The 27,894-nt window shown below is 42.2% G+C and overlaps 4 protein-coding genes and 1 pseudogene across 5 annotated transcripts; 1 reads left to right on the forward strand and 4 right to left on the reverse strand.

Annotated features, from left to right (window-relative positions):
• Positions 1 to 548: 548 nt before the first annotated feature.
• On the reverse strand, positions 549 to 1,818 carry LOC121053528 (glycine-rich protein 2-like). The gene has a single exon (XM_040520662.1). The coding sequence runs from the start codon at positions 1,704 to 1,706 to the stop codon at positions 969 to 971; it is 738 nt and encodes a 245-aa protein (XP_040376596.1). The 5' UTR covers positions 1,707 to 1,818; the 3' UTR covers positions 549 to 968.
• A 3,224-nt stretch (positions 1,819 to 5,042) lies between these two features.
• LOC102710182 (RNA N6-adenosine-methyltransferase mettl16) lies at positions 5,043 to 11,979 on the reverse strand. 2 transcript variants are annotated; one of them, XM_040521340.1, is made up of 8 exons: positions 11,165 to 11,979; positions 10,578 to 10,720; positions 9,971 to 10,361; positions 9,686 to 9,893; positions 9,294 to 9,401; positions 9,042 to 9,158; positions 8,849 to 8,912; positions 5,043 to 5,644 (listed from the first exon to the last, which is right to left on the reverse strand). In XM_040521340.1, exons 1-8 carry the CDS (start codon positions 11,398 to 11,400, stop codon positions 5,574 to 5,576), a joined length of 1,338 nt encoding a protein of 445 aa, XP_040377274.1. In that variant the 5' UTR covers positions 11,401 to 11,979; the 3' UTR covers positions 5,043 to 5,573. The 2 variants fall into 2 exon arrangements, with proteins under 2 accessions (XP_040377274.1, XP_040377273.1); XM_040521339.1 differs by having other exon boundaries at positions 10,515 to 10,720; positions 11,165 to 11,978.
• Positions 11,980 to 13,983: 2,004 nt separating this feature from the next.
• LOC102711405 (peptidyl-prolyl cis-trans isomerase) lies at positions 13,984 to 14,895 on the reverse strand. Its single transcript, XM_006646737.3, has one exon. It carries the CDS (start codon positions 14,792 to 14,794, stop codon positions 14,276 to 14,278), a length of 519 nt encoding a protein of 172 aa, XP_006646800.1. The 5' UTR covers positions 14,795 to 14,895; the 3' UTR covers positions 13,984 to 14,275.
• A 3,725-nt stretch (positions 14,896 to 18,620) lies between these two features.
• On the reverse strand, positions 18,621 to 21,869 carry LOC102710470 (annotated as a pseudogene).
• Positions 21,870 to 22,297: 428 nt separating this feature from the next.
• On the forward strand, positions 22,298 to 23,221 carry LOC102711944 (peptidyl-prolyl cis-trans isomerase). Its single transcript, XM_006646739.3, has one exon. The coding sequence runs from the start codon at positions 22,396 to 22,398 to the stop codon at positions 22,912 to 22,914; it is 519 nt and encodes a 172-aa protein (XP_006646802.2). The 5' UTR covers positions 22,298 to 22,395; the 3' UTR covers positions 22,915 to 23,221.
• The last annotated feature ends 4,673 nt before the right edge of the window (positions 23,222 to 27,894 follow it).

Below are 27,894 nucleotides of genomic sequence, written 5' to 3' on the forward strand. Positions count from 1 at the left end.
TTGGTCAATAAGACGAAAAATTCTTCCTTTTTTGCTTTAAGATCCATCCATCAGCCATGGATCTACTACTATCGCCATAGATGAATTACAGTAACAGTTGCTTAAGACTGGAGTTATATTGATAACATACACCGGTACCGAACTCCATGATCCAAGATCACCACAGATCAAGGACGACAAAAGACGATAAAGCAATCACCACTTGTTTCTCCTGCTAGCCAACAAAAGAGATCCAAAACAACACCAGACACAACATGACAGTATGACACCCAAGGCTGAGGGAACTGACAACAGTGTCACCCAGATTCCCAGATGCAGCACAAGCTACCCCCCTAACTACTCCTAAGAACAAAACTACTCACTGTTTTGTTTCTCTTCTTCCTCCAGCACAGATGAATGCAACATATAAGAAATATCTGAATCATCCTAATCAACTGGAGCAACCAAAATCACCACAAGCTCCTTAATTTGCTAGCAAGCCTTACATGGAGTAGTAAACCTCTGAACTAGTACCGGTACTATCATGCAAGCATAAAGGGCAGAATATATATCACATGCTGATGGAATCGACAGAGCTGGTAAAAATTATAGAGTAACCGACAATAATCATCTTTTTCATCTCGGGGAAACCACAAAAAGGAGACAGATTTTGTCAATCTCCTCGCGCAACACACAAAACCAATCCAGACATCACGTCTTCTTAACCTGAACCAGAGGACCAGACCAACTCATAGCAGCAGCAAAAGCATCACACGAGCAGCAGCAGCAGCCGCAGCAGCAGCTGAAGTTAAAACTAAACCGAAATCCCAAGAGCAAAAGAAGGAAAGAGAAAAAAGGGCGGCTCCGTTATAGCAGGCAAGCGCGCTCTCCCAGTGACCCAGATCGGCGGCAAAACTAAAGCAATAATCCGACTTAAGAGTGAAGTTTTAGGCGAGATCTAAGAGGGGGGAGATCGATGGTGTAATCCATCACTTGTGGCAGTCGCGGGCGATGTGTCCGGTCTCGCCGCAGTTGTAGCAGGAGCGGTCGCCTCCACCGCCGAACCTCCCGCCGCCGCCTCCGCCGCCACCGCCGCCGCCGTTGAAGCAGTCCCTCGCGAGGTGTCCGGTCTCACCGCAGTTGTAGCAGGCGCCGCCGCCGCCGCCGCCACCACCGCCTCCTCCACCAGCACCGCCGTTGAAGCAGTCCCTAGCCATATGCCCCATTTCGCCGCACTTGAAGCAGCCACCGCCGCCGCCACCACCTCCACCAACACCGCCGCCGCCGCCTCCGCCGCTGAAGCAGTCCCTAGCCATGTGGCCAGACTCCCCGCACTTGAAACAGGCCCCGCCAGGGCCGCCGCCGCCGGATCTCCTCCCTCCGCCCCAGCTACCACCATAGCTGCGGCCGCCGCCGCCAGATCCGGCCCCGCCACGGGACCCAAAGCCACCCCCGCCGCCGCCGCCTCCTCCTCCGCCGCCAGCGCCGCCCTTGACGAAGGATCCGTCGGGGCCGGTGACGTCGACGGCCTTGGTGCGGCCGTCCTCGCTCTCGGAGATGGCGAACTCCACCTGCTCGCCCTCGGCAAGGGAGCGGAAGCCGTCGGCCTTGATGGACGACTGGTGCACGAAGAGGTCCTCGCTGCCGTCGTCGGGGGAGATGAAGCCGAACCCCTTGGTGTCGTTGAACCACTTCACCGTCCCGCGATGCCTTGCCGCCGCCGCCATGGAAGCCGCCGATCGAGATCGAAACCCTAGCCTCGGATCAGATTAGGGTTTGGCTTAGATTTTTTTTTCCCTTCTCTCTCGCCTCGCACCGCGTGTGCGATCTTATCTGGTTGGGGGGAGACCGAGCCAAAGGGGTGGGGGGGTATTTATAGGCGGCGGCGGCGGGGGCATACGAGGAACGCGACGCGTGGATCGGACGGCTGGGATCGCGCGCCGGGATCTGGACGGTCGGGGGAGGTGGGGCCTCGGGATCAGACACCGACGTGTGGGGCCCCCCGCTCGCTCGCACGTGCGGGGGGCAGGCTCTGACCCCGTAAGGCTGACGGGTGGGGCCCCGGAGGCGGGCTCGTGGGATTGGGTGCGGCGGTGGCTACGCGCGTGAATGCTTCTGCTCCATCCGATCCGAGCCGTGATTCTGCGATCCATTCCGCGTTGTCATGGTGTGCGTCACCGTGTGTGCTCCTGTGTTTGTAAGGACTTGTTTTAGTTCTAAATTTTTTTTCCAAAAACATCAAATCGAATTTTTGGACACCTAAATAATGCATTAAACATAGATGAATCAAAAAAATAATTACACAGTTATAGAAGAAATCTTGAGACGAATCTTTTGAGCCTAATTAGCCCATGATTAGCCATAAGTGCTACAGTAACTAACATGTGCTAATGACAGATTAATTAGGCTCAAAAGATTCATCTCGTAGTTTCTAGACTAGCCGTAAAATTCGTTTTTTTATTCGTGTCCGAAAACCCCTTCTAATATCCGGTCAAATATTTGAGGTGACACTTCTCTCAAAATTTTCTCAATCTAAACACCACCTAAATCGTAGTGCAAAGTCCGGATCAGCTTCCAATAATTATTATGAAACCATGGTTGAGTTACATTTCACTCTGCTTCGACAAGGCTTCTAGCAGTAGAGGATGTTTTCACGTTGGAATTTGCTTGTTCACGGTGGCGGATCCACAGTCCAAATGGTGGAAGATTGATTACATTCTTCTTATTCCAGTCGGACCAGCCCCTACTTCTTATTCCCCCGCCCTCCTCTCTTATTTATTTTTCACGGAGGATTAGGGGCCAGAGCCCCCATAACCCCCAAACTAGATTCGCCCCTGCTCATTCAAAAATATAGGCACATCACATTCTAAGCATTTTTAGGGAGATTAAAGTTAAGGCGAGGTATGGTTAGGATTTTTTGAGGTGATAAGATTATTTTATACTCCCTCTGATTTTTTTATTTAACACCATTGACTTTTAAAATTACATTTGATTTGATTGTTGTCTTATTCAAAAGTTTTGTGCAAATATGCAAAATTATAAGTCATTTTGAAAGTAATTTTAGTAATAATTCAAATCAAAAATAATTATTATATATTTCTTTAATAAGACAGATGGTCAAACAGAGACCTAAAGTCAATATCGCCAAATAAAAAGAAATGCATGGAGTAATCGGTAGAAACAAGAAAGAGGAATAAGTTAACTAGGTAGAAAAGCGATAATATTATTGGACAAATTATAAACTCCTAAAGTGCTTATAGTCTTAGAGTCTGTTTAAAGTAGCTTAAGATTCTGAGAAATAGATGGTCCACAACATCATCATTTCACTTTTTCTTATGCTAATAAGTCAAATTTAAATTTTCAACCTTGATTTTGGAGTTTTTTTTATTTTGCTTTTAGATCGCTAAAAATACTTATATAAAAGTTTTACTTATAAACTATTTTTTGTTTGTAAATATAATGTTTAGTTTTTCCACAATACCATATTCGTCTGAGTTTCACATGAATTAGCTTAGCTCCGAAAAAAGACGTCCATAAGCCTAAATGTTGATATTAGTTTTTCTTATTGACACCATAGAAGATTACATTTAACGCCACGGTGTTTACCAAGCCTATCGTACCACAAATGTACATCAATATTGAGAGGCAATGAGCTAGTAATGGGTAATAGAAAAGGACGTGCAACAAACATCAAACCCAATTGGTGAACCGGGTTCTCAATCAGGTGGTTGAGATTAGTTAGTTTCCCTTTCACGACATGCGTTCTTATTTGCACCTACATTTACAAAAAGGAAGCTATATCAAATTTATCACTGTTTTGAATCTTTTTTTTCGAAGCTGCCACTATATATTTATAAAAATATCATAGAACTTTCATGCTAGTGACATTCTTATAATATAGAAAAAAATATCAGTGATACATAGGGGTGGATAACGAACCGGCTCGGCTCGGTCCAGCTCGTTAAGATAATGAGCTGGCTCAGCTCGGCTCGTTATCGTAACGAGCTAAGAACCTGGCTCGGCTCGGCTCGTTAGAAAGCTCGAGCTGACTCGTTAGACTCGTGCGCCATGCATGAAAAGTGAATTTAAACAATTTTCAATAGATTATACAAGCAAATTTTCAGTTCAAACATGAAAATCATATGAAATTGTATCTAAATATTAAAGTTTGAACCAACATATCACATGGTGAACCTATGAAGTAGTGAACACATGCATTCCGCGGTAGAATCAATGAACGCCGATGAATCGCGTGTTTTTGGTCTAGCTCGTTAGGCTCGCGAGTAGCTCACGAGCTGGCTCGTTATCTCTAACGAGCTAAAATGCTAGCTCGGCTCGTTAGAAAAATGAAACGTGTCGAGTCGAGCCGAGTTTGTCACGAGTCAAGCGAGCTAATGAGCCACGAGCTTTCTGTCCACCCCTAATGATACATTTGCAAAAGTCTCTAGCAAAAACAGATCGGCATTTGCGAAAACCAGTCGGTTTAAGCTAGTTTTTGTACAATGTTGATCGAAAGTTGAAGCTGTCGATTAGTTTTCCGCAAGTAGTAGTGAGTTGTTTTCGCTCCCAAACTAAAGGTAAACCCTTACGCACAGCACCACGCAAAAATAGTGTAGTAACATGAAATTTCTTGGAACAAAGCCATTGCTAGTCGCCGGTAAAAACACACAAATAACTCTGCACAAAACAACAAAGGAATGGACAGGAAAGAAAAGCAGCAAGCACAGACTAAAAACAGTCGACTACATCATTTCAAAGGTGGTGTGTAGGTGGTGTTTAGATTGAGAAAATTTTTAGAAGAAATGTCATATCAAATGTTTGACCGGATATCGGAAAGGGTTTTTGGACACGAATGAAAAAACGAATTTCACGGCTAGCCTAGAAACCACGAGACGAATCTTTTGAGCCTAATTAATCCGTCATTAACACATATTGGTTACTGTAGCACTTATGGCTAATCATGGGCTAATTAGGCTTAAAAGATTCGTCTCAACATTTCTTCCATAACTGTGCAATTAGTTTTTTGATTCATCTATGATTAATGCTTTATTTAGATATCTAAAAATTCGATGTGATGTTTTTGAAAAGAAAAATTAGGAACTAAACAAGGCCAAAGGAAAAAAAAATGTCGACTGCAGAAGAACTGCCCAACATGAGCTGCCACCTGCCATTTTATCATTGCCAAAAGGTACTACTACTCCATGCAGAACGGATCGTATGAAATCATCCAGTCCTACAGATCAATAGATGATGCAGTGTATTTCTACAGATATTTTGGGTGCAGCTTCATGCATATACGAGCATCACGGCCAGTAGTGGCACAAGTCACTGCAGAATCTGGAAAAGGAAGAAGTCTTTCTCCGTTGTAAGCAAGCACCGTGAGCTTCCTTCCTGCCCAGTGAGAGTGCACCTCAGTGACTACTAGACCTGCAAAAGATGGGGGCGACAAGAAGTCCTGCAGCACAAGTAGCTTTTCATCACAGCTCAGCACATCTGACCTCTGTGGCTACCGTCCAGGGCCATGCCTGCCTCATGATGGCCAAACATTAGGCCGATCGGAGTTTACAATTAAGGGCCCTAATGATGGCCTTTAACTACCGTGCCTTACTGAGGAATTCCATCTTTAGTGTGTCCTCTAGCTGCGAGAATGTGGATGAGAAGATACCTGAAAAGAAAAGAAGAGTATTTTGTTACCAAGATAGAAGTAAAACAACTCGAATTTTATGGATGTACTAGTAAGCCAGAGAAGATATCATGCAACTTATACATAGTACATAGTACAAAAGTTCTGTTTAGTTCATATTCCGTTGGAGCTCGTATTGATTATATGTATACTAAAAAAAGGCGAGCTACGAGAGGAAGGGCTCTCATATCGGTATTCATTAAGAGCGAGGCTTCGAACCTAGGCCTGCTAGCCCACCATCTGGTGGAGCTAGCCAAAAGACCCCTGGGTGTTTGTTGATTATACATATAATCCAATGGAATTAAAGGTAATATGCTAAATACTCATGCGGTACATGTATAGAGCACAGGAATGAACAATGAACAGAGCATTATATAACCTAACCAGGTTTGAAATACTCTATGAGAAACAATCTCTTAGTAGTACTATTCAACAGAGAGATCAGCTAGAGATTCCTGTCTGCTTGTCATACTAGACCATGATTTACTGCTTCACTCTACAACCTGAATAATTCTATCTTCAAAGGCAAGGACGGTCAGTCGACAGTCAATAACAAAAGAAGCAGCTTCAATGCCAACATGCCATATGATCCGTATCTACAGGATCTGCTTCCTACAGACTAACCAACCAATCTCTCTCAATGCAACAATGGTCCCTAGCGTTCAAGTGTCATTTATGTCTCCATCGTGGAATTAGCACTAGCAGCTGTCTAGAGCCAGTGACAATTCATATGCTAGAGCCAGCTAGGCATCAGTACCAGTGTTACCCTTCTTTACTGGATAGACAACTAGGACAATTCTCGGGACCGTTTCATGACTATAGGACCAACACAGCTTGGCAAAGAAGGGCATGTACAGTATTTTTCATGTCCAGCTGTACATTTCACACCAATTGGTGCATCAAAAATTTCTCTTAAACAGATTTCATTAAGATTGAGCGTATATGCACTGTAAGGTCACCTCAGATGTCCAAAAGAGAGTGCCAATAGTCCTGAGTATAGATAAAGAATCGAGATTCAGGTACCCATATTGCCCTTTTATTTTTCTCGAACCACCTTGCCCTTTTAGTCTTTTATGCATCATAGGTAAGTCCACACAAGAAAAGGAAAAGACACAAATACCCAAACAGGGCACCAACGATACAGACAGACGAGATATGTGCTTGAATCTGGAATGGAGTTATATGGTGGTAGGTTTGCAATAGGAGGAGATAAAGGACGCTATCACTGCAGGAGCGGGAACAAGAACTGCATAAACATGCTGTAACAGTGCCAGGAGGGGTTTGCAGCAGATGCACAATTACGCAGGGGACTGTCCCGATGTTTAAACTTAGAGCTACCTAAATTCAAGTGATCTCAGGGTTCTCTTTTGTTTAAGCTCAAGATATCTTTTCAGACTTTGCTAACAGGTTGGTACAATATCCATATCTCTCTCTTCGCTAATAATGTAATCGAATCCAATTGTGCGGAAAAAAAGGGGAAAGATTGAACTTTTTTAAGACCTGAAACCTTTAAATTCCATCGCACCATGAACTATTATTTGTTGATTTAAAAGCTCAAAACATGCCATTCTGTCTAATCAAGCCCTTTGCTAGTATCATTAACAGTTGAGTGTGCCTATGGCAAACTGCAGGGCCTGTATTTGGTAATCATCACCATTAAGACTTAAGAGTGCCACTAGGAAGAAGATTGACCCACTACCATTTAACCAAATGCTCCTGAAACTGACTATCTCAAAGTCACTGTGCTACTCAGCACCTATAATATTATATGACATAGATCTGGTTACCTTTAGAAATTTCTTCACCAGTAAACTGGCCAATGGAGTAACCAAGTAACCTTGTGTTATGGCAGTTCATACTGAAATTTGCCCTTCCTAGCACAAGGAACGGGCAAAGTATAACTCTTCCCAAATCAATGTCCGTTTGTAACCAACGTTCTCTTATCGGCCGATCGGACTTGATCGCTATGGCACCAATCAGGCCGATTAATCGAAACGATCAGTACAGTACTACAGTACATTTACCGGAACATAAGAACCTAAATACTATGTAGTGTGCAGCATAAAATGCAATAATAGAGGAATTATTTGATGGTTAGATGGTAATACCTTTGAGCTTTGATGTCTGAGAGGGTGAGGGGACTAAACAGTAAACCTACCTAGAATAGGCCAGCCAACTAAAAGTCTAATATTGCCCAGGCTAGCCCAAAAGTCACAGGTTTGATCAGTTGATCGCTACTCCCTTCTGATCGCCTGATTGATCGGACCTAACCATCGGCTAATCGGAAGATAAGTTTTCTAATCAGCCTGACCGTTTCGACTAGCCTAATCGAGGTTAGGGGACTGATTAATTGGACAATCAGATAACATTGTTGGTAACATGGTCAGGTCTAGACATGCACTAGATTACTAGAAGTCAGGTTGAGATGCAAAACAGCTCACCAGAACACAAACTAACCCATGATGCTAGAAAAAGATGGGTTTGATGGGTACAGAAAGCTTTGAGGCACGAGCGGAAGTGAGTCAGTGATGGATTGAGGACGCCAATGCCAACAGCGGTGGAGGGAGGATGGTAGCCAAGCACCACAACCGTGCCTGGACAGTGGCTAAAGGTGCACAGGTAAAATCAAGGGCATTGTTGTCATATCTTACAAGATAAAAATAAAGACTAGATAAGCTAAACTGCTAAACCATGTTTTTTTTATCGACTGAAATGAAAGTGATGGTAGCTGGAAAATTGATGTCGCCAGCAAAAGGGCGATCACACTGGATGCTTTGGGTATGAAAGATAGCCAGAAGAACAATAGGGATTAGGGAGAGGGACCGGCCACGAGTCCCAGAGGATGGATTTGTTGTCATGTCACATTCATGATTTATAGATTAATAGTCCTTGACTTTTAGTTTTTTTTATACACACATATGAAGTACCCATAATTGTCTATTTCACATGGAAATAGATAATGGCAAGGTCAGACAAAGAGGGATGCTGTTAGACTCAACAAAATAACTTGGGACTCAAATCAACAAGAGTAGTAAATGGACTCAATTGAAACAACATAAAATGAAATTTACGTAAAACAACAAGATCAAGAAAGCGAAACCATGTTATGCCTTGATGACCAATAAAGGTGTATCTGCGTGTTTGTACAAAAAACGTGACATCTCTCACATTAAGAACAAGGCTTACCCGATAGTGCTTTGTTCAATAACGAACCTTTGACCAGAAGTGTTCCAGGCATTTGTTCAAACACCTACATGAAAAAGAAAACGGCAATGGAATTTTTTTGGAAAGATACACTGAAACTGATACATTTAGAGAGAGAAAACACAAATATATGACTGAAAAATATAGTATACAACCAAATTTATCCTCAGCATACCGAAATGCGGAAGGAAGTTCCTGTAACAGCACTATGAAGCTTTGTAGAAACGCCCTCTACAGAATCAGATTCATCCAACAACATTGCAGCCTGAGCCAGATCATCTGATAAGGTAACCTGAAACAAGAATATTTCATGCAATTCTTAGAAAGATATTGATGCACTAGGATTTGTTCAATAATAAAAAGGTCAGTGCATGAATATATGTAATTTAACAAAAAGAATATACAGCAGATTAATAAGGAGTCTTACATCAATAGAAAACAATGAAGAGTCAATTTTACATGATAGATTAGAAGCATGGAAAAAAGTCTCAGCTGACTTCAGCACTTGGAATGCACCATATTCACGTCGAAGGCCCTGAATATCATTATGTAAATGAGATTTTGAAGTAAAGAAGCTTGAGAAGGCACAAATAGTAGTGGCAACTTAGTGTCAATAACTCACAGAAAAATACAAGTTGGTTGATTAGCCCTTTATAATAAAGAGTAAATGGTGCAGGTAAATGTTCAAAAACATATAAATATATCTGTAAATAAGATTTGAGTTGAGTTTTTTCTTTTTTCTAAATAAAAAATAGCTGTACAGTTTATCAAGTTAAATGATGACATGAATCAAGGGATAAAGGGTGACATGATACCAACATGAAGCATGAAAGAATGGTTGGCTCTTCCTGGTGCACTGGATCTAACAACCATTTTCCTTGGAGCAATGAATGACCATGCAAGGCCCCATCTAGCTGTTTGACCTTGCACGAATTCGGTAGTTTTCACAACTGATGCCCCAGCTTCACGAATTTTCGAAACCAATAATTTTAGATTTGCTTTTCTGCCAACCATCGATGTAAACCACCTAAAAAAACAAAAGACCACCATGAACAAAGGAATAATTAAAAGTCTGTTAACAAGGTAGATTAGTATTTGAACCACCTGAAAGAGTTCTTAAGGGAAACACTGTCTTCAATTATACGAGATATAAACGCCTGCTCACCACCAGGGCAAACCATCTCTTCAGCAGTTCCACCGCACGAAGTCCTTGGATTAAGACCAGCTTCCTGTATACTTTCAAAGAAAGGAGGATTGCACATACAGAAATCAAAGCTCTCACAATCCTTCACAACGCCAAGAAGGATACATAGTTTCGACCATCCTACACCATCCACTGGCTCTAAAGTGTTCTCCCTGTCTGCTTCACCAACAACAGCTTCAGATTCAGAAGAACAGGACATTTTGTTTGCATTCCTAATCTCAATCAGATCTACAAGCTGTGGGTTGTTCTCCACATTCTTTCTAGCCCATTCAAGAGCAACATCAGTCACATCTACAAACACAAGGGTAATCCAGTTAAAAGAGAAATGCAAATAGAAGTTGAACTAAGCAAAATGCTTTGGAATATAGCTAGCTAAGTAGCTTAACATAAGGAGCTCTAACAGATGCTTTGCAAAAACTTATATTGCAATGATCTGAAGCATACCAGATCCAACAAAGCTCCAGCCTAGTAAAGACGCCCCAAGTAGAGGGTAGATGCAATTGGCACCTGTGCCTATGTCGAAGCCCCTCACGGTCTTATTTGAGCTGGATAATGGTGGTATGAGGTCTGATGAGAGAAGATCCTCGATCCAGTGTATGTAGTTGGATCTGTTTGGCACGGTAGGGCATAGTTGTCCATCCGGAATCCACCTGACAGTAATTAGTGACAAATATCATGTCCATGCATTAGATTAAACAAGATGCTGATCACAAACCGAATGGATGACAGTTAGCAAAGAACATTGTTGAGCAGCAAATAATTTACAAGGTAAACGAACTTCAATGGTTCCTTCAAGTAAAATTGTATCTTGCTGTTATCAAATATGGCACCTAAAACTTCTCAGAGAGTTCATTTGAAAATTTTGAACTGTTCATGTAATATTCTAATAGTCGCAACTAGCATCAACGTTTAGAATGATAAATGAGAAGCAACAGCTTGAACTCGATGCTGAATTGTGATAATCCTTCAGCAGCGGTACATGAATGAGCACACTCTAGCTCCGTAACTGCGCTACCAAGCGAACGGAAGCAAATGGGCATACACGAGAAGGGCTAGGGTTCATGGCAGTGAGGAGTAACTAGTGGAGTACCAACCAGTTGACGCCGTGGTCGTGGAGGAGGAGGACGCGCGTGAGCTCGCGGGTGGCGGCGAAGTCGGTGAAGTCGATGGAGGCGCGGCCGCCACGGGAGACGGAGACGAAGGGGGCGAAGGACGGGTAGAGCGACGCCAGCGCCGCGAAGTCCGGCGCCGCCGCGGCGTAGCGGTTGCGCGGGTGGATCGCCGGCGCCTCCGACCCGTCCCGGCGTCGCCGCTTCCTCCCGCCCCCCATGAACGCGGACGCCGGTTCGTGAACGGCGGGGGGATACCTGGAGGCGGATCCTGGGCTGGGCAGAGATCGCCGGACCGCGACCGCCGGCGAAGCGACGGCAAGCGGCGCGGCAGCCAGACTTGGGTTCTCCCCCCCCGTTTTGGACGGGCCTCAATCCTTATCCCGGCCCATCCTGGATTCGTTTTTTTAAAAATGCAAACGCTAATGGATTCTTCGGTTTGAACGATTTTCAAACGAAAATTACAGAAATTTGACTGTTTCGTACGAAAATCATGTGAAATTATTGTGTTCTTTGCTCCGAAGTTCTATTATAGATAAGTTGTTTAAAAACGCGTTTGTGTTTGGCCACCGAAATCCACTCCCGAGCGGGTTTTGTCGATTATGATGGAGCTCAAACAACTTTTGTTGATAAAAAAGGTGGCTGAAGAGTTTTTTTTTTCTTTTTTTTGCAAAACAAATACAATCTCAAGGATTCATACACATGTGAACACCTTCGATTAGATCAGCTTGTTTTGACATCTAGAAACACGCCACAAATCAGGGGTCATCTTTTGGGTTTTTTAAATGAAATGACAAGCGACATATTTGCAAACTAAAAATAATATGTGAATAAAAATTTTATATATACGTTCATAACGATCCAAAAGACACAGCTGAAAATAAACTTAAAAAAACCCTCAAAATCAATTTTAAATTCAAGATTAAAAATTCAAACTTTGACTTATATACATAAGAAAAGTCCAAAAAATAGGGTGTCAATCTTGGTGGTATGCGTATGCATACACAACAAAATTCTCCACTTGTTTATAGAACTCCCCTGTTTATGTAAACAAGGAAATGAGCATGGGATCAGGCTCGACTACGTGCCAACCACAAACAGACTAAAACGGCAGACAGATCATGATTCTTTCATGTCTTATAGTTCTACGGATCACTTGCATTTCATGCAAAAAGCAGTGGATGCTGCTCCAGGTCCAGCAGCTAGATGCGTGTGATCTTTCTGCTCTTCCAATGATGAACTTGTGAATCGTGACTTGCGTCCTGGCCTTTCCAGGGAGCTGCATCAACCATCAAAGTATCTATCTATATACTCCCACCGTCACTGAATATTTGACGCCGTTGATTTTTTATAAAAGCTACTATTCGTACTACATATTTCATTTATTATTAAATATATTTTTATGCATATATATATAGCCTTATATATTTAAAAAATAAATAAAACGAACGATCAAACATGTGTTAAAAAGTCAACGACGTAGACGTAGACGGAGGTAGTATCTATCATGAAGATGGCAATTGGAATCGTAGAATCGATGATCACGGACAGGTTCAGTGCGTCGCCACCACGCTTTCGCAATGTCAATGACATGCAGCCTCTCGTTCTTCCCTTTCCTTTCATTCTTTCTTTTGCAAAAAATATGAACACCATGAGAACAGAATTTTGCACAGAGAGGGCAACTTGGAAAGATGTTCTTCTTTTTTTTTTTTTTTTGTGATTCGCAACGCAGCCGCGTGTGTGAAAAAGGAAACTAAAGGAAGATCGACTGATCGATCGATGGATGGATCGAATCAAGCATCTCCTGCGTCGCTGCCATGATCGCTGGTGTGGTGGTGGCATGGCATCTGTTTTCGCCGTGTTTTTGGCTCGACAACTGAGAGGGTGGTGGTTTGGTTTTTACGGAAAAACTCAAATACTATATTTATAAATTACAAGTAATTTATACATAAAAATTTTATATATATGTTTTTACCGAACTAAAAGCCAAGTCCTGAAAATAAGCCTATAAGCATTCAAATTTATGGTTAAAAATTTAAATTTTGGTTTATAGCATAAGCAGAAACGAAAAGATAAAGTCGTGGGTTTAGATTATTTGGGGTTCTCCTTTGGTTCGGAGTATTTTTTTTTTCTTTCGAACACATAAAAACTTTTAGCGTCAATGTATTAGACGAGACTTGGAGTTCAGACCTGTCAAATTGATCAGTTATGTTTCCAACTCAATTATACGTTTTGAATTGGCAACAACTTGGGAGCCAAATGCGAGCCAGACATTTCAACAAAGCCGTGATTCCCTTGGGGGGTCATTCATGAATTCGTGCATGCAAGTTATGGCGCAATTTGTGAGAGAAAAACATTTTAGTTGAAAAAACTAATGATAAAATGCGTTCCTAGTTAATTTGTCTGTCGCTAACTATTGTATTATTATCTCTTATTTGATCAGGATCAAATGTTTTGTAGATTGTCTCATACTCTCATTTCTCGATTAGTTGGGATTTCTCCCCAATGTTGTTAGCTTATTAGGTCCAAAACAAAAGAATTTACTTGTTAATAATGAAAAAAAGAAACCTTTAGTACTCATTCTTCCATTACTTTTTTTTTACTTCGATATAATCGTGATCTGGTAGCATCAGAGATCCTTCAGTCCAGAAAGCACTGTGCATCCCCATCGTACGTTTTTTAATATTTTTGAAAAGTAATAAAATAATAATAACCAAATGGATAAGCGTAGTCGCACAAATCACATCGAAGTCAGCCGGGCGGCATCACGCGGCGACAAATCTCACAAAATCACACACATAGCGTTAGATCCCAAATGTTTATCGATTTTTTTTCTCATTGATTGATAGCAGTAGCAGCAGCATAACAGAAGCATCAGCGACACGAATTAAGATAAACCCAAGATGGATCGCAGATCCAACTCAACCACCGAATCGAAGAACTCCGCCTAATCCAACCAAAACCCAACGCCCATTGGGGAGAGATCTCGATCTCGTCTCACCAAACCACCACACGACTCACCGCACCTCGTTATTTAGGGACTCAGACGACGACGACGACTGGTACTGGGGATAAGGAAAGGGGAACAGCACAGATCTAGGAGAGCTGGCCGCAGTCGGCGATGATGACCGGCTTGGAGGTGCTGCCGCCGCGGGATCCCACCTTCTCGATGGACTTGACGACGTCCATGCCCTCCACGACGCGGCCGAACACCACGTGCTTGCCGTCCAGCCAGCTGCAGGGCACGGTGCAGATGAAGAACTGAGACCCGTTGGTGTTGGGCCCGGCGTTCGCCATGGACAGGATGCCCTCCCCCTCGTGCTTGTGCTTGAACGCCTCGTCGGCGAACTTCTCGCCGTAGATCGACTCCCCCCCGGTCCCGTTGCCGCGGGTGAAGTCGCCGCCCTGGCACATGAAGTCCGGGATCACGCGGTGGAAGCTGCTGCCCTTGTAGTGCAGCGGCTTCCCGCTCTTCCCGATCCCCTTCTCCCCCGTGCACAGCGCGCGGAAGTTCTCCGCCGTCCGCGGCACGTCCTTCGCGTACAGCTCCATCACGATCCGCCCCGCCGGGGCGCCGCCCACGGTCATGTCGAAGAACACCTTCGGGTTCGACATCCTCACCTAGGGTTTTGCGATTTCACCTAAAATCTAATGGGGAAATTTTTTTGTCTCACTCTCTTCTGGCTTCGAGCCGCTGCGTGATCCGGGAAGACGAGGCCCCCGGCCCCGATGTTAAATAGACGGCTCGGTCCCCGGGTAACCACGGGTGCAAGGCGGTGGGTTACCCTAACCGCGGTTAGCTTCTTAGGTCAGGCCAAGATGCACGTGACGCTGCCCCACCCGCGGAGGCGCTGACAGGTCGGGCCCGCACGTGGCCTCTAGGAACTTGTGACGCCGGCGTGGGTCCCATATTGGTGGGTCACGCTTGTTGGCTAGCGTTAGTAAAAATGCTGGCGGTGCGAGAAGCGATTGGATCTTTGCTAGAGTTAAAATTATGGTGACAGTTAGAGTAAAGTGTAGTCTCGAGGTAAGGGGTGGTGAGGGAGGAGAACATTTTGTGTGGATGTGTGAACGTGGTCTACGAAGATTGGGTGGGCGGGGCGCGTGGTGCATGGGCACGGTTTATGGGTGGGAGCGGTTGCAAGAGGGTGATATTTTTAGGGTGCAGGAAGCGCACAAATACGTGCATGGTGCCCACTGGTCCAATTTGCAAGCGTCTGGCTCGTACAGTTTTTTACACGATCTATATGATTCACGAGCTCTCCTGAATACTACTCATGTTAAATATACTCATGACAAATATAGTTGTATACTTTAAATTTTATATGATACTTTTATAAGGTAGCTATAGTTTCTCGCTGAATCTCTAAAAAGTCATAAACTCTTCTGGACAGTGCTTACAGTAATGTATAATCTAGAAAGTAAATATGTTGGGCAATCCGGTTTCTCCAACTAGATAAGAGCTGACTTATAGTTTGCTACCTCTCGTAATCTTAACCTCCCTAAATAGAGACTAGATTCCCACCATACCAGCCCTCACCACCCGTATATATAACCAATACAGTTGGTTTTACTGTGTAATGTTACCGATATAAATTTGTATACACACATCAATCCCTACGACATTGAAGTGGATGTAAAAAATATTTTTGTTTTCTCTACAATTTATTTAAAAAAGAATTTCCTTTGATTTGTTTATATTTCATTCATGCAAAACGAACAAGTTCGTGTGTTTCACCCAAAAGTGAATTAGTCCATAGCATGTTCAATCTTTGTTACGGGACGGCGGGATGTTGGAAGCGAAAATTGAGGTACAAACAAACTAGCAAATTACAAAAACACTGCAACACTTTGTAGGGGTACGGAGAACCTTAGTGGTTCGTGGACGAAGTGGATTGGGTTGGATCCATCACTGAATTATAAGATAAGTTGGTTTTATTTTTCTGTTTGATTGGATGGATGAGTTGGATCATGTTTTTTTTGTTTGGTTAGATGGACGGGTTGAGTATTTACTCCCCCATCGAAGTGGTAGGTATTCTCTCGTACTCTCATTTCTCGATTAGTTGGGATTTCTCCCCAATGTTGTCAGCTTATTGAATTTACTTGTTAATAATAAAAATAAAAAGTTTAATTTTCAGTATTCCATTACTATATTTACTTCGATATAATCCCAATTATTCTATATGGGTATAGAGTATGTGGCCCTATTTGAAAGTGGGTTGGACTGAGCTAATACCTCGTTTACCGTCAAGGCTTGTAATAGTTAATAGTTGATTAAGGCTTCTTCATAACAAAAAAAAAGAGTACTTTTAGTAGGGTATGAATCCTTCAGAAAAAAATCCCTATATGCTATTTTAGACTAAAAGAATGAATCTTTTAGAATTCCTATATGAAATTATGTAAAACATATGAATTTCGGAGTAAATCTACTATGAACTCAACCCTATTGGAAAATTTCCTGTCTCACAATTCTTATATATTTTCATGCAAAGCAACCGAACTATATGATTGAGCAATTCCTCTGTTTTGATATTTCATAAGATCAAGTTGGCATAACATTATTTTTTCTATTTCTGTTTTTTTTAATCCTCCATTTTAAAGGAGCCCTTAATATATACTAATGGCCTGTTTTTATTTCCCAGATCAGCTAAGCTGAACGGAGCTTTATATAGCTTGTCACAAGACTAGTATCAGCTTGACCATTGTGGTGTGTACGTGTTCTCTATAACCGAGTATTAATTTGGACATTGGATAGAGTCGCCGTGTCTCAAAAGAAAATTATTACTGATGGTGCAGCTACAAAGTGTTGCAGTGTTTTTTTTTTTTAGCTTGCTGGTTTATTTGTGCCTCAGTTTTCGTTTCCAACGTCCCGTAACAAAGCTTGAACGTGTTATGGGGTAATTCATTTTTGGGTGAAACACACGATTGGATTGTTAAGAAATAATTACTGAGTTGTTCAGTTCGCATGAATGGAATATAAATAAATGAAATATAATTCCTTTTAAATAAATTATAGAGAAAACAAAAATATTTTTACATCCACTTCAACGTCGTAGGGATTGATGTGTGTATGCAAATTTATATCAGTAACAGTGCACAATAAAACCAATTGTATTGGTATATATACCAGTGTTGAGGAAAACTCCGAGTCGGCCGTATAATCGGTGACGGTACTAAAACCGTCACATAGTCATTTTGTGTTTGTGAACGTTGAATTTCTGTATTTAGCGATTAATCATCCGATTTTCCATTTAATCGCCCACATAATCCGCACAAATAGAAAAATACACCACACAATAGCTAACCTATAGACTCAATACATTTTATTTTGCTATATTTGGCATTTCTATCATATGTAACTCATTATACTTATATGTGTGCCTATGTTTACTACCATTTTATATTTTATTATAAATATTTATGATGTATAATTAAAAATGAACTAAACATATTACTATTTGGCTGTGAAATTGTAGCCTTCGCACGTCATGATTATTTTTATGGTTGCTAAAATTAATAATGGTATAAATACATATAATTTATATGATTTTAGACATTTAAATATCTCCAAACAAATAGTAACCCTAATGTATACATATATTAATACAAACATTAAATTTCTGTAAAATTCCAATTAATCGTCTGTATTCTGATTAATCATTTAAAGACACCCTCTCCGTTTGACATCCGCATTCTGATTTCCACAACCCTGATATATACGGGTGGTGAGGGTCAAGATGATAGGGATTTAGTCCCTATTTAGGGAGGTTAAGATTATGAGAGGGGTAGTAAACGAGAAGTCAGCTCTTATCTAGTTGAAGAAGCTGGGTTGCTCAACAAATTCACTTTGTAGATTATACATTATATTGTCAGAATCAAAGCGTCGTCCAAGAGAGTTTGATTTACTAGAGATTCAGTGAGAATCTATAGCTGCTTTATAAAAATATCATATAAAATTTAAAGTATACAACTATATTTATCATGAGGTAGTATTTAAGAGAGCTTGTGAATTTCATAGATCGTATAAAAAAACTATATGAGCCAGAAGCTCTTCAAATTGGACCAGTGGGCACCATGCCCGTATTTGTGCACTTCCCACGACCAAAAAATATCACCCCCAAGGAAGCAGATCCCCCTCTCGCAGCCGCTCCCACCCCTTAACCCAACCCCAACCATCGCCTTAACGCGAGTTACTACCCTCTCAGAGATCCAACCGCTTCTACACCGCATGCATTTTTACTCATGCTAGCTGACAAGCATGGCCCACCGAGATGGGACCCACACCGGCGTCACAAGTTCTTGGAGGCCGCGTGCGGGTCTGACCTGTCAGTGCCTCCGCGGTAGGGCAACGTCACGTGCATCTCGACCTGACCCGAGGAGCTAACCGCGGTCAGGGTAACCCCACTGCCTTGCACCCGTGGTTACCCGGGGAGGCATGCGATGCTGCCACGTGAGTATCGGACGACGGCAGTGGTCATCGAGGTGGACCGAGCCGTCTATTTAACCTTGGGGGTCTTGTTGGCATATCCGACCAGATAAAAATAAAGACTAGATACGCTAAACCATGTTTTTTTCTCGACTAAAATGAAAGTGATGATAGCTGGAAAAATTTATGTCGCCAGCAAAATGGCGATCGCTCTGGATGCTTTGGGTATGAAAGATAGCCAGAAGAACAATAGGGATTAGGGAGAGGGATCGGCCATGAGTCCCAGAGGATGGATTTGTTGTGATGTCACATTCATGATTTATAGATTAATAGTCCTTGACTTTTAGTTTTTTTTATACACACATATGAAGTACCCATAATTGTCTATTTCACATGGAAATAGATAATGGCCAAGTCAGACAAAGAGGGATGCTGTTAGAGTCAATAAAATAACTTGGGACTCAAATCAACAAGAGCAGTAAATGGACTCAATTGAAACAACATAAAATGAAATTTACGTAAACAACAAGATCAAGAAAGCGAAACCATGTTATGCCTTGATGACCAATAAAGGTGTATCTGCGTGTTTGTACAAAAAAAAGTGACATCTCTCACATTAAGAACAAGGATTACCTGATAGTGCTTTGTTCAATAACGAACCTTTGACCAGAAGTGTCCCAGGCATTTGTTCAAACACCTACATGAAAAAGAAAAAAGGCAATGTAATTTTTTTGGAAAGATACACTGAAACAACTGATGAGTTTAGAGAGAGAAAACACAAACATATGACTGAAAAATATAGTATACAATCAAATTTATCCGCAGCATACCGAAATGCGGAAGGAAGATCCTGTAACAGCACTATGAAGCTTTGTAGAAACGCCTTCTACAGAATCAGATTCATCCAAAAACATTGCAGCCTGAGCCTGGTCATCTGATAAGGTAACCTGAAACAAGAATATTTCATGCAATTCTTAGAAAGATATTGATGCACTAGGATTTGTTCAATAATAAAAAGGTCAGTGCATGAATATATGTAATTTAACAAAAAGAATATACAGCAGATTAATAAGGAGTCTTACATCAATAGAAAACAATGAAGAGTCAATTTTACATGATAGATTAGAAGCATGGAAAAAAGTCTCAGCTGACTTCAGCACTTGGAATGCACCATATTCACGTCGAAGGCCCTGAATATCATTATGTAAATGAGATTTTGAAGTAAAGAAGCTTGAGAAGGCACAAATAGTAGTGGCAACTTAGTGTCAATAACTCACAGAAGAATACAAGTTGGTTGCTTAGCCCTTTATAATAAAGAGTAAATGGTGCAGGTAAATGTTCAAAAACATATAAATATGTCTGTAGATAAGATTTGAGTTGAGTTTTTTCTTTTTGCTAAATAAAAAATAGCTGTACAGTTTATCAAGTTAAATGATGACATGAATCAAGGGATAAAGGGCGACATGATACCAACATGAAGCATGAAAGAATGGTTGGCTCTTCCTGGTGTACTGGATCTAACAACCATTTTCCTTGGAGCAATGAATGACCATGCAAGGCCCCATCTAGCTGTTTGACCTTGCACGAATTTGGTAGTTTTCACAACTGATGCCCCAGCTTCACGAATTTTCGAAACCAATAATTTTAGATTTGCTTTTCTGCCAATCATCGATGTAAACCACCTAAGAAAACAAAAGACCACCATGAACACAGGAATAATTAAAAGTCTGTTAACAAGGTAGATTAGTATTTGAACCACCTCAAAGAGTTCTTAAGGGAAGCACTGTCTTCAATTATACGAGATATAAACGCCTGCTCACCACCAGGGCAAACCATCTCTTCAGCAGTTCCACCGCACGAAGTCTTTGGATTAAGACCAGCTTCCTGTATACGTTCAAAGAAAGGAGGATTGCACATACAGAAATTTAAGGTCTCATGGTTTCGACCATGCTACACCATCCACTGGCTCTAAAGTGTTCTCCCTGACTGCTTCACCAACAACAGCTTCAGATTCAGAAGAACAGGACATTTTGTTTGCATTCCTAATCTCAATCAGATCTACAAGCTGTGGGTTGTTCTCCACATTCTTTCTAGCCCATTCAAGAGCAACATCAGTCACATCTACAAACACAAGGGTAATCCAGTTAAAAGAGAAATGCAAATAGAAGTTGAACTAAGCAAAATGCTTTGGAATATAGCTAGCTAAGTAGATTAACATAAGGATCTGAAGCATACCAGATCCAACAAAGCTCCAGCCCAGTAAAGACGCCCCAAGCAGTGGGTAGATGCAATTGGCACCTGCGCCTATGTCAAAGCCCCTCAGTCTTATTTGAGCTGGATAATGGCGGTATGAGGTCTGATTTGAGAAGATCCTCAATCCAGTGGATGTAGTTGGATCTGTTTGGCACAGTAGGGCACAGTTGTCCATTCGGAATCCACCTGACAGTAATTAGTGACAAATATCATGTTCATGCATTAGATTAAACAAGATGCTGGTCATAAACCGAATGGATGACAGTTAGCAAAGAACATTATTGAGCAGCAAATAATTTACAGTGTAAACGAACTTCAATGGTTCCTTCAAATAAAAGTGTATCTTGCAGTTATCAAATGTGACACCTAAAACTTCTCAGAGAGTTCATTTGAAATTTTGAACTGTTCATGTAATATTCTGATAGTCGCAATTAGCATCACGTTTAGAATGATAAATGAGAAGCAATAGCTTGAACTCAATGCTGAATGATTCTTCAGCAGCGCTACATGAATGAGCAACGCTCTAACTCCGTAACTGAGCTACCAAGCGAACGGAGCAAATGGGCATACACGAGAAGGGTTAGGGTTCATGGCAGCGAGTAGTAACTAGTGAGAGTACCAACCAGCTGACGCCGTGGTCGTGGAGGAGGAGGACGCGCGTGAGCTCGCGGGTGGCGGCGAAGTCGGTGAAGTCGATGGAGGCGCGGCCGCCACGGGAGACGGAGACGAAGGGGGCGAAGGACGGGTAGAGCGACGCCAGCGCCGCGAAGTCCGGCGCCGCGGTGGCGTAGCGGTTGCGCGGGTGGATCGCCGGCGCCTCCGACCCGTCCCGGGCCGCCGCTTCCTTCCGCCTCCCATGAACGCGGACGCTGGGCCGTGAACGGCGGGATACCTGGAGGCGGAGCCTGGGCAGAGATCGCCGGACCGCGACCGCCGGAGAAGCGACGGCGAGCGGCGCGGCATCCGGACTTGGGTTCGTTTTTTAAAAATCCAAACGCTAATGGACTCTCGCAACCGCTCCCACCAGTAAACCGCAGCCACGCACCACGCACCACGCACCCGCCCACCCGGTCTTCGTAGACCACGCCCACGCATCCACACAAAATATCCTCTCCCCCACTACCCCTTAACCCGAGACTACACCAAACCGTTGCCGTAACTGGAGTTACTTTAACCCTCGTAAAGATCCAATCGCTTCTCACACCACCAGCATTACTAGCGGACAAGCGTGGCCCACCCATACGTGACCCACGCCGGCGTCACAAGTTCCTGGAGGCCGCGTGCGGGCCCGACCTGTCAGCCCCTCCACGGGTATGGCAGCGTCACGTGCATCTCGACTTGACCCAAGAAGCTAACCGCGGTTAGGGTAACCCACCGCCTTGCACCCATGGTTACCCGGGGACCGAGCCGTCTATTTAACATCGGGGCCGGGGGCCTCGTCTTCCCGGATCACGCAGCGGCTCGAAGCCAGAAGAGAGTGAGACAAAAAAATTTCCCCATTCGATTTTGAGGTGAAATCGCAAAACCCTAGGTGAGGATGTCGAACCCGAAGGTGTTCTTCGACATGACCGTGGGCGGCGCCCCGGCGGGGCGGATCGTGATGGAGCTGTACGCGAAGGACGTGCCGCGCACGGCGGAGAACTTCCGCGCGCTGTGCACGGGGGAGAAGGGGATCGGGAAGAGCGGGAAGCCGCTGCACTACAAGGGCAGCTCCTTCCACCGCGTGATCCCGGACTTCATGTGCCAGGGCGGCGACTTCACCCGCGGCAACGGGACCGGCGGGGAGTCGATCTACGGCGAGAAGTTCGCCGACGAGGCGTTCAAGCACAAGCATGAGGGGGAGGGCATCCTGTCCATGGCGAACGCCGGGCCCAACACCAACGGGTCCCAGTTCTTCATCTGCACCGTGCCCTGCAGCTGGCTGGACGGCAAGCACGTGGTGTTCGGCCGCGTCGTGGAGGGCATGGACGTCGTCAAGTCCATCGAGAAGGTGGGATCCCGCGGCGGCAGCACCTCCAAGCCGGTCATCATCGCCGACTGCGGCCAGCTCTCCTAGATCTGCGCTGTTCCCCTTTCCTTTTCCCCAGTACTAGTCGTCGTCGTCGAGTCCCTAAATAACGAGGTGCGGTGAGTAGTGTGGTGGTTGGTGAGACGAGATCGAGATCTCTCCCCATGGACGTTGGTTTTTGGTTGGATTAGGCGGAGTTCTTCGATTCGGTGGTTGAGTTGGATCTGCGATCCATTTGGGTTTTTTATCTTAATTCGTGTCGCTGATGCTTCTGTTATGCTGCTGCTACTGCTATCAATCAATGAGAAAAAAATCGATAAACATTTGGGATCTAACGCTATGTGATTTTGCGAGATTTGCCGCCGCGTGATGCCGCCCGGCTGACTTCGATGTGATTTGTGCGACTTCGCCTTATCCATTTGGTTATTATTTTTTAAAAATATTAAAAAAAACGTACGATGGGGATGCACAGTGCTTTCTGGACTGAAGTGATCTCTGATGCTACCAGATCACGAGGGTGAACAATTAATCCGTAAATAAATAAATGTTATGAACTGTGTCCAAAAAATCGTGTTGTAATTACTGTAGCACTAAAACAGGATATATATATCTATATATCGAATTATCTACGATGACTTGTATCTAGAACCTTCTTGTTTGTTGAAAAAAATCTGTACTTTACCTCGCTGTTACTGTACTATTTTGGTGAGAAGGCAGGAGTTTAATCTAGAATTTACTACTTTCAAGAGTAAGTACGCTGTCACTGCCATCATCTTGCCGCGTAGTAACAACAGCAGTTCGTTCTTTCCATCACTGATTTATTTTTGTACTACTACGAGTACACAATTATTAGAGAGTACTAACTTTCTAATAAATCATTCTAGTTCGTCCAGATAAATTCTCTGAGCACTCAGATTTTTCCACGAATTTTTTTTCAAAAACATCACAACGAATTTTTAGATATCTAAATAAAACATTAAACATAGATGAAGCAAAAAACTAATTGCACAGTTATAAAAGAAATCTTGAGACGAATCTTTTAAGCCTAATTAGTCTACGATTAGCTATAAGTGATACAGTAACCAACATGTGCTAATAATAGATTAATTTGGTTCAAAAGATTCGTCTAGGCTAACCGTATAATTTATTTTTTTATTCGTGTCAAAAACACCATAATATTTGATTAAACGTTTGATGTGACTTTTTTTTAAAAAAATCTGGCAATATTTGATTAAACGCAATATTTGATTAAACGCCACCGAAATCTCGCTCGCCGCATCTCGTCGTACTACTACGAGCCTAGCCATCGGAGAACAAACGCGGAGCGGCATATTCCTCTCTCCATTTGATCGCAGCATATTCCCCTCTTCTGATCACTACAGTTATCGGAAACATTTTTCAAAAAAATCACGTCGAATCTTTATACACCTAAATAAAACAATAAATATACATATATATATATATATATATTTGAACACTAAAACTAATTATATAGTTATGAAGAAAACCATGAAACGAATCTTGATTAGTCATAAGTGCTATAGTAACCAACATGTGTGGCTTAAAAAATTCGTCTCGTAATTTCTAGACAGAATCTAAAATTTATTTTACAATTAAACTACACTAAATATTTTAAATATATTACCGTACTTTTCGATACGACACCCCTATAATTTATTTTGGAACTGAACGGAGCCAGCGGGTGGTAGGGGTGTGCCGTGGACGGCGCGCGGGGTTCGAGGGTGTATTTTTGGCGGATTGGGTGTGGGGGTGGGGCCCACGTGTGCGTGCAGCGCAGGGGGAGGGGGGTCGCGTTGGTGCTACGCAGAGTTTGACCCGGTCGGGTAGGTCGGGGTCGCCGCGCGCCTCGGGGATCGCGTCCGCATTTTCTTTTGGCCCACCACCACGATACCATATGCTACCCCACCGAGACCAACGCCAAAATTATGGAGCACTCAAGTCCGGCCATTTCTAAAATAAAACTACGAGCGCGGTTATACGTTTTGCAATGTTTATATGATAAAATATTTTTCTAGTTAGGCTTTAAGGCCCATAAACATCGTTACATTTCTCTCCTATCTTCTGCGCGCCGTTACATCTGATCGTATTAAGATCGAAAGAAAAGATAGTATACATAACATTTTCCTAAAACTATTATCTCCAGTATAATAATTCTATTCTTACCTTAGATTATTTATTAATAAATGTATATAACTTATATGTATTTTTATTTATTAACATTCATATAAATTTAGTCAAAACTAGAAAATATTACGTTATAAAACGAACGGAGCAACTAACATTGATGTTCGATAGCTGCGTTTCGAAATCCATCATGATTAGAGCATCTCCAACCGTGTAAATTTGGGCTCTAAAAACTTATTTTTTGAAAATTAGCCTAAAAGGTGATATCTTAACACGCCCGATACATACTATCAATTTTACGTTAGTTCTAATACTGACAAAAAATGAGCTAAATTTAAAGGTGTTTTGGTATCCCAATTACTCTACCTAGTAAAAAAAATCGTATTTCGCGCATTCTTGTTCTTTCTCGGCATTCACTCTCTTCCTCTGTCCCCGATGATATTCGGCTGCCTCTGCCGGCACCTAACCTTCTTTCCTTCCATCGCTCAGCCACCGCAGCTCGTGCCCAGCCCCCTTCCCCTCCATCGATTGCCTGCCTTCGTCGTCCTTCGGTTGCCTCTGCCCGCGCACCAAGGACGCCACCTCCGTCTAGGCGTCGTTAGGGTTAGAAAATTTTGTAGGAGTCCTGCCAATATGACAAACTAATTAAATTGAGAAATCTAAATATAGGAGCACCGTTGGAGTTGGAAAAGATTTAGAAGCACAATTATTTTAGGGCAACTCCTATAAAGATTTTTGGAATCAAATTTTGACAATCTTTTGGAAATGTTCTTATTAGATACCTTTGAAATGGGAGAGAAGCTCCATTTGAAAATATGGTTATTTCTCGGTTGTGTAAATAAAAAGTAGGTAGTATAAAAGTCTACTCACTGTCTCTACCCTGTTAGAAATGGGTTCATCTTTGTCGCAGGCAGTGTCTGCCATCTGAAACTACATTTAAACTAAACTACAGTACATGTGTAGTATCATACATAATCTTGATTAAGGGGTGCACATTTTCTGGTAACCAACCGTACGCTGGATCTGCATCTCTATTCTTTTCCGGTGGATTTATAACTCCTATTTACTACTTCTACCACTACCGGATTTGTATTTTCGTGGAAGACTTTAAAACACCCGGTGTAGTATAATTATCATGCTGCTTAAAAAGGAGTATAATTATTGTGGGGTTTTTTTCATGATTTTTGTGGTTTCTCGTCGTGGTTACTGGGATTATCGCTACTACTACTACTTGGAATAGATATAAGTATTTGCAGTTTTGCACGAAGCCACATATAGGATTACTTTCTTCACCCTTTATGTTGGATAGGCTAGCTCACGGCCTTAGAAAAAAACCCTTAAACCTATAAAATCGATGAAGATATCATCGTCAATGCGATCATGACACCTTATATAAGTTAATAGTTGAACTGATATAAATATTAGAGTGAAGTGCACCAGCAGTCCCTAAACTTATGTACATGTGTTATCTAGATCCCTGAACTCTCAAAATGCATTTTTGGATACCCGAACTTGTCTGGGGTGTCGTATAGGTCCAAACAGGCTCCGACCCGCTCTATCCGCTGATGTGGCATGCCACGGTGGCGCCTACGTGTTGCTGGGTCATGTAAACTTTTAATCAGACAAGGAAAATCAAAAGAAAATAAGAGAAAAAAGAAAATATATTTTTAAATTTGAAAGATCGATTAAAAATAAGTAAAAATAATAAAAGAGTCCATGTGTAATAAAGTTTAGAAAAATCCAAATCTTGAATTAAAAAAATTAAAATAAATGATATTGAGAAAAGAGTCTATCTATAAATATAATTTAGAAAGATCTAAAATTTTGGTCAATTAGAAACGATATCCACGTTAATAGGAATCATGCTGAAAAAAAGGAAAATGACGGTTTTTTTAATCGGACAAGGAAAATCAAAGGAACATAAGAGAAAAGAAGAAAAGATATTTTTTAATTTGACATATCGATTAAAAATAAGGAAAAATAGCACAATAAAGGAGTGGAGGAATCGAGAAGGGAGAGAAAAGAATAGAGAGAGATACTGACATGTGGGACCCATATGGCCCCACTAACACATAAGCGCCACCGTGGCATGTAACGTCAGCGAATGGAGCGGATCGAAGCCCTTTTAGACCTATATGACATCCCAAAGAAGTTCGGGGACCCAAAAATACATTTTGAGAGTTTAGGAACCTAGATGACACATACACACAAGTTTAGAGACCGCTGGTGCACTTTACTCTAAAAATTATACTGGACCTCTGTCCTCCCTACGTTTAGAAAGACTTCGGTTATCTGCAATCATGTATCTCTATGAATCTTAGAGCTGGGGCTCTAGCCAAGGAGCAGAAGAGAAGGAAAAAAAATTTAGGTACTTGAGCTAGGTTAGATAGATACTGAACTTCGATTCTACTTGCTGAATCCATACTTTTATCTATATCACCGTAACTGAAGCATATTGGACTGTATATATTTTGACCTTCTTGGGGAGAGCCCAGTTTGACGAGCAGTTTTAATGGGCCTAGTTGTCACGTCTCGTACCATTTTTTTTGTTGGGCTCAGTTCAGAACATTTTACTTTGTGGGCTATTGCATCCCTTAGTTCAATTTTTCCATACAATCTTGACCTTAAAACCAAAGCAAATGAACATATGTGCATGATATACAGCCTCATCATTTGGCTTATGCTTATTATTATAATTTATAGATAAAATTTTTATATATATGTTCTTAATGATTTTAAAGCAAATGCTACAAATAAACTATGATAAGAAACAAACTCTAAAAATGAAGTTTTAAAGAATAATTTTTCGCATATGCTTATATGCTATTTGGCAAAACTTTAGGGTGGTAATTGACAGAACATCTATCTAACTACTCCCTACGT

Source organism: Oryza brachyantha, chromosome 2 (assembly GCF_000231095.2).
Source record: "Oryza brachyantha chromosome 2, ObraRS2, whole genome shotgun sequence".
NCBI classification, from domain to species: Eukaryota; Viridiplantae; Streptophyta; class Magnoliopsida; order Poales; family Poaceae; genus Oryza; species Oryza brachyantha.